The 10,626-nt window shown below is 42.4% G+C and overlaps 1 protein-coding gene across 2 annotated transcripts; it reads right to left on the bottom strand.

Annotated features, from left to right (window-relative positions):
- Positions 1–780: 780 nt before the first annotated feature.
- On the bottom strand, positions 781–10,457 carry LOC311038381 (organic cation/carnitine transporter 2-like). 2 transcript variants are annotated; one of them, XM_084047876.1, is made up of 10 exons: positions 10,299–10,457; positions 9,086–9,174; positions 8,646–8,942; positions 8,090–8,272; positions 7,858–7,961; positions 6,539–6,693; positions 5,601–5,772; positions 4,421–4,547; positions 3,328–3,434; positions 781–1,135 (listed from the first exon to the last, which is right to left on the bottom strand). In XM_084047876.1, the coding sequence occupies exons 3-10, from the start codon at positions 8,886–8,888 to the stop codon at positions 889–891; spliced, it is 1,338 nt and encodes a 445-aa protein (XP_083904002.1). In that variant the 5' UTR covers positions 8,889–8,942; positions 9,086–9,174; positions 10,299–10,457; the 3' UTR covers positions 781–888. The 2 variants fall into 2 exon arrangements, with proteins under 2 accessions (XP_083904002.1, XP_083904003.1); XM_084047877.1 differs by having other exon boundaries at positions 8,646–8,906.
- Between the last annotated feature and the right edge of the window lie 169 nt (positions 10,458–10,626).

Genomic DNA, 10,626 nt, shown 5'->3' with positions numbered 1-10,626 from the left:
GCTGTGGGTGGCTTATTGTCAAGTGACCCACAGAGACTGCTCATGCCAATTTTCATGCTTGTATCACCAAATAAACCATCATATCACTTAACTGCCCACTAAGGTATCGGCCATCTTGAAAAATGGCCGCCATCTTGAAATTACAAATGGCTCAGACAATATTCTTGTCAAGTGACCCATGGAGACTGCTCATGCCAATTTTCACGCTTTTATCATCAACTGAAAGATTCTGCCAGAAAAAAGCATTTAGCCGCTCCACTAATTTTGCGCATGCTCAGACCGAATTAGACCGAATTATTTTTGGAACATTTTTGCGTATAACACAACAAGGGCCATGTATGGACTGTTATATCTTGAACATTTATTCATTTCCACTTACCAGACACTTTTTTAATGGTAAAAATGAGCATAAAAAGCAAAATACAGAATTCAGAAATATTAAAATGGAAAAAACAGAATTTGGGAAAAAATAAAACGGAATTGGGAAAAAAATAAAACGGATTTCATATGGCTCTAGCAGAATATGTACACAATTTTACTGTGGGGGGTACAATCACCCCCCCGATCTTTGGAGTGCCTCCTCGCGCTTCACACTTCACGCCGCGGACCACCGTACACGACGTCCCTCATGTCCCTCACACGAGGATATTACACTCCTCGTCCTGCCGACTGCGGCAGTGAGCTGGGATTGAACCCGAGGCTCCCACTCGCCAGTCCGACGTGTTACCAGTCATGCCAATAGGGCTACACCAAGTTAGCCACTCTTGGAGTTTGGCCTTCCTCTTTTAGATAAGATTACGTCCCAAAGCTGTATGGAATGCTGTTAAGGATGACATTTTGTTTCATCTTTAGACTGAGAAGGAGTAGTCTTGTAACTTCCAACATTCATTAGTTTCCTATGATAAAGTCCCTACAGCCACCTTGTGGCACCAGCTGAATGCAGTACAGCATTCCTCCTCCGAGAGTCAGACAGATTGCCACAGTCAGCCGCCTGGGAAGATACTGTAGCGCCAGCCAGCTGGAGAAGGACGCCGGCACCCCCACGGCTGCCGAGATGAAACAGTTGAGAAAGCGGTCGCCGTGAAGACGGGATGTGTTCAGGGACAGGCCAAAGTAGCCAGTGTTTATAGAGAACCTGGGAGGGACACACACACAACAACAGTCTTTGTCCCAGCAGTACTGATCAACGATTGACAGATGGATGGGATGATGGCTAGATGGATGGGCAGATAGATAGACATATGCATGCATATAGGTGTGTGTGTGTGTGTGTGTGTGTGTGTGTGTGTGTGTGTGTATACAATTCAATTCAATGTGTGTATACACATACATACATACTCCCTATAGATTCAGAACATTCACACCAAAACTGTACACTGTTTTGAAGCACACACACTGACTGTTATTACTGAATTTCCACAGATTCCCAATAATGAGACTCTTTGCCAACCCCTTCAGCTTTTGTTTTTAGTTGCTATTCTGTGAATTAGCAGGCTTTTATACTTTTTTATTTGCAGTCTTATACTCAGTGGTGGAAAAATACTCAAAATGTGTTACTCGCCCGATGCTCGAGAGAACAACACTTTGTCTGTTAGCGGAGGTTTGCTGGAAAATTGCAACCTGTAGCCCTTCTGAACGGTGCTGAATCGGTCCGTTCGTCGGGCATGGGGGCGTTTTACCCATTTTACCCTCTCCAGGTCCGCACAGAGACGACCCGCTGAGTTTAAGCATATTACTAAGCGGATGAAAATAAACTAACAAGGATACATTACCCCCCGAAACTAACAAGGATACATTGTCCACATTACCCGGTTGCAGGTGAGGAGGAGATGGAGATTTGCGTCAGTTTTTCGAGCTCCTTCGCATCCTCAACCCACTCGGTGTGGATCACCTCCGCGGACTTGTTCCCCAAGGGCTTGGCCACCAACTCCTTGAGTCTTGCGGCGGCCGATCCTTGGAGGAGGGACACGGCGTTGAACGCTTTAGCTGCTGAGCCCGAGGCCTTGTAGAGCGTATTCAGCGCCACGGTGTTGGCCCTCTTGGCGTGGTCAGCGAAAATTGGCTTGGCCTCCGCTGCCTTCACGGAGCCAGTCTTCGCTTCCTCGATGTCTCTGGCCAGGGTCCGGTCCTTTGGGGGGAGGCCGGCGATCCCCAAGTCCGCACCGGAGAAAATCTCGACCACGAGGCCTAGCTTCTCTGGTTCCATTTTCCCTTTCTTCCACGAATACTGCAGGGCCCCTCTGATGTCGCTGGCCTCGGGGAGCAGTTTTGGCCTTTCTTGGTAGCACCACTGGATCTCGGAGCGGCTCGTAGTGGTGGGCCCATGGCTCCAAGGCCTGCGCTCGCCGCCGACGCTCTGAGTCCCATGGCGAGGGGAGTGCCGAGGTAAGCGCCGCTGCTTGGCGAGGCCGCTAGCTCCGCGGCTCTGTTGAGCCGGTGCTCCAGCTGGTGTACTGTGAATCCTTCGCAGGGCTTACAGGCATCCTCGTCAACGGCGTGGTGGCGTGCGAGGTAAGCGTAGTTAGGCCCCAGGCAGGATGTGCAGAGACGGTGTTGATCGTCTGCTGCAACGAGGAGGCTGCAGCCTGGTAGGCCGCATTCTCGTGGCGCCTCCATTCCTTCTTCTCCGACACGTAGCAAGAACAAAGGCTAGGTAGCTACCTAGCTGTAGCTGTTAGCTTCTGGCCTAGCCTGCTAACAACTCTAAGCTAGCTCGAAGCTTCGTGTTACAGAAAACGGAGAGGAAAGAAATGAATAAAACTTGAAGTAATAACGCAGGACCGTTCGTAAACGAAAACTTGGCTCGAAATACCTGTAGAGAAGCACTGGGTGCCCTCGCTGTGGGATCAGCTGGATTTCGAGGAATGTTTCTCCGTAGATTTGCTGTCTTGGCTCGTGCGCATTCGCTGTGCAGAGTGAAGTAAGAGGGCGTTTGCCAGTGACGCGAGGGGTTTTATACCCCTTCCGGAATACCGGATTCGCGTAACATGACCCTGTCCAATAGGAATTGTAGCGGGAGTCCATGTGCTGTGCTCTGTGCATCGCCAGGGGGTGATGTTATCCCATAAGTAAGTATATTATGAGGGAGAGACAGAACAACTAAAGTTTTCAAATAATTGTAGTGGAGTAAAAAGTACAATATTTGCCTCTGAGATATAGTGGAGTAGAAGTAAATGCTCCAGTAAAGTAAAGTACTCAAGTACTGTACTTGAGTAAATGTACTTAGTCTATGTGTCTTAAGGCATGCAAAAGAAGCACATACTTATAGACATACCCTTCTACAGTATGTGTGATAAGGTGAGTGCAAAACAACCTGTGGATACTCACCACACTAGGAAGAGTATGAGTGTTGTGGTTCTGGTTTTGGTGAACCTTAGCAGGTCTAGAACGCTGTGACGCTCCTCTGGGTCACATCTGTCCTTTGCCATGTCACTCTGCAGCAGTGGTGGAAAAAGTACTCAAATATTTTACTTAAGTAAAAGTGTCAATACTGCAATGTAGAAATACTCTGTTACAAGTAAGTCCGGAATTCTACATTTACTTGTGTAAAAGTACAAAAGTATTGTTATCAAAATGTACTTAAAGTACCAAAAGTAAAAATACTTATTATGCAGAATGTGCCATTTCAAGTTTTCAAAAAACTAGCAGATAAGCAGCAGATCTACAAGCTCACAACGCGTCGCATCACAACACGCAAAATGTTATGTGTCTACGGCTGTCATCAAAGACAAATTTGAAGTCAATTATAATGGTCTCTGTCTATTTGTTAGATGTAGCAGGGCCCTTTATACTGTGTCTATTTGTGAACATAATGTTAGATGTAGCAGGGCCCTTTATACTGTGTCTATTTGTGAACATAATGTTAGATGTAGCAGGGCCCTTTATACTGTGTCTATTTGTGAACATAATGTTAGATGTAGCAGGGCCCTTTATACTGTGTCTATTTGTGAACATAATGTTAGATGTAGCAGGGCCCTTTACACTGTGTCTATTTGTGAACATAATGTTAGATGTAGCAGGGCCCTTTATACTGTGTCTATGTGTGAACATAATGTTAGATGTAGCAGGGCCCTTTATACTGTGTATATTTGTGAACATAATGTTAGATGTAGCAGGGCCCTTTACTGTGTCTATTAGGCTTCATGCCTTGCACTCCAAAACGTCTGTGCAAAATGCTTTTTGAAGTGTTTTGGTGTCACCTCTGGTAGCTATGTGGTCATTACAGCATCTGTTAGAAATGTGACTCCCAGTGTTGGGGCCAGAACATTGGGATTACAAATAGTATTTTATAGTGTTTAGGGAAGTGTTCACACAACACATATATGTGGAATGGTTATTGTGAAAAATATGCAAGTGAAGAATTATATAATATTAGAAATAAATGTAATTGAAAAGGTTATATGACTTAAAGTCAACTTACATCATAACCTTTAAGGATGACCTGTGGACCCTCTACGTTGTTCTTCTTAGCAGCTTCTCTCAGTACGGCCTCAGCCTCCTCTATTCTTCCCTGGGAGATCAGCCACCGAGGAGACTCTGGGATGAACCTGCCTCGCAGGTAGGAGAGAGAAGGTCCACGCTTTGGTTATGGAACACAGTAGAGAGAGGTTCAGAATCAGAATCAGAATCAGGTTTATTGTCACATCACAGGTTTACAAGGTAAAAAAGTGGGTGAAATTCGTTTTTGTACATCGTTCCCATCGCAACGTTAATTTCCATAGAAAGAAGAGGGGGGGGGGGGGGGGGGGGGGGGGTGGAGAAGAAGAGGGGTGGGGGGCAAGTGGGAAGGAGATCAAACAAGAGAACAACAGAAGGCCAATCAAGTTATCTATATAACTTCACACAGGTTCACGCTCAAACAGTCGGAAGGGCTTTACCTCAAAAGCAATTCATGGTCCCATACAGGTGATTACAGCGAACAGAAAATATCATCCTTTTAAAATGTAGTCATTAAGTAGATGCTCTTATCCAGAGGAAGTGCACAAGTGTGTATGCATTGTAGTGCTTCAAAGAAGGATACCAGTTAAACGTGACTGATAATGTACTTCTAATGTGTGAGGGGGCCATGTTTTTTGTTTCTTTTCATTTTGTTCTGTAATAATTGTTTTAGAAAATGAACAAATAATTAAGATAAAATAAATGAAAAGTAAGTAATTTGAAAAACACAGAACCAAGGTCACCAGAACCAAGGACGGGTGTTTTCAATTAATCCATCAAATGGAGGTACAATGGGTTTGTATAGGAGGGGGGCGTGTCAGATACAATTAATATCAAATATCTAAATACTGAATCAAGCAACTTCTGATGTGCTCACAAAAGCCTAAGTAGACGTAAAAATGACCCCAAACATGTTTGAAAGTGAAATATCCCTTTAAGGATTCAGTACCTGTTCTTTTTCTCCTGTAAAATGAAATAAAATGTTATAAACTAAATAAATGAAAAACCCTTCAGAATTTGAATTCTTAAAAGAATGAAAGAAACTATTAGCATCTATACTACAGTGAGCTGTCACAGGTAATAGTGATAAATAATAGTAAGTCCCCAATATTATGAGTGAAAAAGTGAGCAGTGATGGTTCTTCTGCAATGACTGCAACTCACCACCAGAGGGGTGTGTAGAGCAGGCCAGGCAGAGCTAAAGCCAGCAGAAGATACTTCCAGTCCCTTATGAAATAAGCAAAGAGAGGCAGCATCATGTAGCCAGAAGTAAAGAACAGATTCATTCCCAGAGTCACAAACAGGACACGTACGTTTCCTGTCAAGATCTCAGTACCTGAAGGCAAGCAGAGGGAGAGAAATACACCAAAATAAAACACATTAAGCTAGAGCTCCTCTGTTCCACAGATTTCCATAAACCTAGACCATACATGGGCAACTGGCGGCCCGGGGGCCAAATGCGGCCCCCACCTTCATTTAATGCGGCCGGCAGGTTAATTTCGGAATACTGATATATTATTGATTTCAGCTGTTAATTGCAAACATGCAAACATGACCCGCTGTAATTACTTCAGACTATATTAGTAGCTTAATGACTACTATTAAAATTCTATTGTCTTTTTTTTACGTCCATTTTATTTGTATTTAAGTTCATAAAGATAACATAAGTATAACTAAATGCATTTGAAATTAAATAAAGATAAAGATGTCAAAAACAGCAAAAAATAATAATCAGGACTCCAATTCAAAAATAGCCAGTGCGACACGTTTTGAGCTTGTAGATCGGCTACTTTTGCTACTTTTGTGAGACATAGAATGGCAAAGTACGGCATTCATTTACGAAAAAACTTAAAATACAGAGATAAGAGGTGTCTGCCCGACAGTATATAAATTGTGGCCCTCTGGAGTGAGAGTGGAAATATAGTGGCCCTCTCCATAATCAAAGTTGCCCACTCCTGACCTAGACACTGTATTCTGCAATAATATCGATATGCACAGTATGCCATCGCACAACAAAGTATAAATCAAGCTTAAATAGTAGGCTACATGTTACATTCAGCACATTCCCATCCATTCTCAACATGTGAGTAGTTGTTGCATACCTAAGACAAGAGCAGCAATATGATTGGAGTTTTGGCCCAAAGCAACGATGAAGAAGAGGATAGAGAACACTGTCCATGAGGGAGAGAAGATTTGGACAAAGGTAAAAAGTGTCTGGACTGCCATGGTTGCCAACATAACAAGCTTTCTTCCAAACCTTTAAAAAAGAAAAACGAGACAAAATTAGACTAACATGTGTTTTATTTCTCTTATTGGCATCAACATATACTTAAAGTACCAAAAGTATAAAGAACTAAAATGTTTGGCTATTTTCAAATAGCTTAGGTATAAAACAGGGCTAAAGTGGTTAATGTAGGTTTTATATAATAGTTTATATCTGTAAAGTAACTAGTAACTAAAGTTTTCAAATAATTGTATTGGAGTAAAATTACAATATTTGCCTCTGAGATGTAGTGGAGTAGAGGTAAAAGTATTGAATATTGGAAATATAGTAAAGTAAAAATACCTCAAAAGTGTACTTTAGTACAATACTTGAGTAAATATACTTTCCACGTTTTTTTCCACATGTTAGATATTTTGCAGATGCGCATATCTAGGCGGGCAACTTACAAAGTGCAAGATCAGAGTAAATGGCTGAACCCTAGTGAACAAATGTCAGGGTCAATGGTCACATAAATAGAGTACAAAGAAAAACAATGAAGTGCTACATAGTAGGAAGTAGAAGGCAGGTGAGGTAAACATTAGAATCTGTGGACAGGCAAACCGCATACTAAATGTTGTTACGTTATGTGCACAATAACCAACATACATCTGGATCCTTTAAGCAAAAGGGGCCTTTGAGCAGTTATAACAATAAAAACAAGTTGTCATTCTACTAAAACATTATCTAGAAGTGGTACTTTCACCCAACATACACGTTCACATATAAAAAACAGTTATCATCTTTTTAATAGGCCAGCCATATACATCTGGACAAAGGGTCAAACAATAGGTTTGTTATTGGTGGGTTATAAACCAGATAGACCAACGATAACACAGGATAACTGAAGGTCAAAGGGAGCAGTCACATGACCATGACCATGAAGCCTTATGTCACACATGGGCAGTGGAGGACAGTAACGGTGTACATTTACTTGAGTACTGCACTTAAGTACATTTTACGTGTAGTATCTCTTTTTGTATACTTCTTTGATTACTTTAACTCCACTACATTTCAAAGACAAATATTTTCCTTTTGACTCCACTGCAACTCTAGGAAGGCTGTGAAGTACTCATTCATTTCAGGCCATTTCCCCACAAGCCTGAAGAGACGGAGTGTCATGGGTCATTATTAAATCATCATGCCATGGGTTTCAAATACCTGTCTGAGATCTGTCCAGAGAAGAAGCATCCACACGTAAGTCCCAGATAGTACACTGAGGAGGTGAATGGTTGTTTCCACTGGTTGCTGCATACCAGGTCAAACTGCAGGTTGAGAATTTACAGTGAAGGAAGATTGACACTTCCGGCACCTTTTTGGTTAAAACAAAATCGTATTCACTAAAGTTATGGATTGTGTACGCACGTACGAACGCACGCACGCACGCACTGACCTCCGTGACGATGGTGGACTGGTAGATGTCTTGGCTGTAGCTCCATCCGTCCACACAGCTCTCCTGTCTCAGTTCAGTGAGGTTCACGTCCCGACCGGGGATGTAGCCCAGAGCAGACAGGTTCCTGACCTCGTCCAGTCTGTACCGGTGGCACCGGCTCTGCTCCTCCTGTCCGTTCACCACCTTGTCAAATATAATAACCTCTATTACAGTGCAATAAGCTGTATGTATGGCGACTAGGGAGGCATCGATATGGAAATCCTGGGCCCCTACTGATATCGATGTTTATAAATAACAATTTGACCGATAACAGATAGCCGATACCGATTTTGTTTTGGTTGTTATTCTTCTTCATGATGAAAAAAAATACAAATTCCATTTTGTACACTCTCAGACCCTTAACCTATTTTTTTGGGCGGGAACCCCTATTTGTAACTATACCTTTCAGGACGGGAACCCTTTTGGGGTTCCTGTTGCTTTGTACAGTATATAGCAACATACATTTGTTGTAATTTTTGAATACGTATTTGAAGTTTTTCAGAAAAGTCGTGCTCACCTCTACTGGGATGATGGCCTTGCGCCACTCTGCAGTTAGGTTGACATCTGGAACCAGGCAGTGGTGGCGGGGGGTGTCAGCCAGGAAGATGACAGAGAACGCACTGAGGCCATTGGGAATGGTGCTGGCACAGAGCAGGAAGAACACGATCTGCTGGAAGCGTCCCCACTGTCCAAGGAAGGCTGTGGTCTCCTCATAGTCCTTCATGGCCAAAGACGCATTGGTCTCCTCGTAGTCCTTCATGGCCAAAGACCCAGGAGTCTAAAAATCAAGAGATTCAAGAATCTCCTCTTCTTGCTGACACAAAATACCTCATCAAGTCAGGTGATGTGTCCGGGAACAATGGTCACACGAAATAAAAGCCCCCCCCACTGAGTCATGTTAAATTTGCTTCTCAATCCTTGAAGTTGAACCAAAAGAAAAAAAGTTGAGACACTCACCTGTCGTTAGGTATAAAGCTCTGGGTCGTTTTGTAACGCGTGGTACAGTCTGCTGTGACAGTGAACTATTTCAAGTGAAACTCTGTGATCTGATGAGTAAGTAAGTACAGTAAGTACAGTAAGTAAACAGTGAAGCCACACCTTGTTTTCTTTGGCTCAGTCAGCTTATAGTATTAACCCATTGAGGCCTGAGGTTCCGATTATGCAAAATGTCTTCTAAACGGTTTTCTAAAAAAAAGTATGTTTCTATATCAGTGGTTTTCAAATTTTTTCATGTCAAGGACCCCCAAAATTATATGAATTTGGCCGCGGACCCCCATCTCAAAATATTTTGTTCCAGGGACCCCCAGAAGCAAAGATTTGAGTTAATGTTAAAATAATATATATATTCAAAGATTTGCACACATTTTCACGATTTTTCAAAAATAGCAGATCTACAAGTTCAAGTACAAGTTAGAGCTTGTAGATCTGCTATTTTTGTTTTCCAAAACAGAGGAATTGTGTGTGTGTCTACAGAGGTTTGAAATATTGGTTGCCACACTGGAGCCAACACAGATGCAATGTTTTGGAGGAGAAAAGCACTGCACTCATCCGGCCCATTAGCTTTCCTTATGCTTATCTTTTATGTCCTTGGTCACATATGATTTATTGTTCGGATAGATTTTAATTTCCATGTAGGAACAACCAGCTGTTAACAAAAATGTATATAATCATTTGTAACTGTGGTTATTTTGTCCAATGATCTCTAAAAGTGTCCCAATCTGTACAGTCCAGGCATGTTTTTAGTTGTTCCTTGCTTTCATTTGTCCATGTCCTAACTACTTTCTTCTCCAGCTTTCCTCTCTTCAGTTTTGACTTATAAACTGGAGTCATGCACACAACATTATGATCGGGAGGCATGCGTTAATCCGACAGACCTTTTCTCCGACTATGTGGCATCCGCGTGCGGTTAGGGTTAGGGTGCGGGTTTGGTTCGGGTTTAGTATTGGACAATATAGGCGGTCCAACCTTGGCAACATATGCATGTAATTATGTTTATTAAAGGATCCCCATTAGAGTCACATGAATGAGCCTCTAGTCTTCCTGGGGTCCTGAACAAAGCAAATACAATAGCCTACAAATGCACAACTTAAAATACAAATAATAGTAAAATAAAAATGAAGAATACAAATAAAAATTAATAGCAACATATGCATGTGGAATGTTCACATACCACTTGTCCTGAATGTTATTTTTCCTAGTCGCATCCTTGACATGCTGTTCAAATCCTGGCAACACAGTGTCCAGATAACACTGGTTCAAGTCTCCAAGCACCATTGCTGGTGCCTCCGAATTCCCCCTCTTTTTCCTCGTTTCTTCTTCCTTTTATTTCGGATTAACTCCTCGGGGATGTTATCCAACACTGGAAGGTACTGTACAGATGTGCCACTTCAAAACTTCACACGTTACTGTTCTTTCCCTGATAGTTCCCTGAAAATGCATGTTTTTCCTCCCTTTTCTGCCCTTAAAATGCACTGTTTTGCCCCTGAAAAGAAGTTGTC

This window comes from Gymnoscopelus microlampas (assembly GCF_963454915.1).
Source record: "Gymnoscopelus microlampas genome assembly, chromosome: 21".
NCBI lineage: Eukaryota > Metazoa > Chordata > Actinopteri > Myctophiformes > Myctophidae > Gymnoscopelus > Gymnoscopelus microlampas.
The sequence above is the reverse complement of the archived record's forward strand: the minus strand, read 5'-3'. Positions and strand labels throughout refer to the sequence as shown.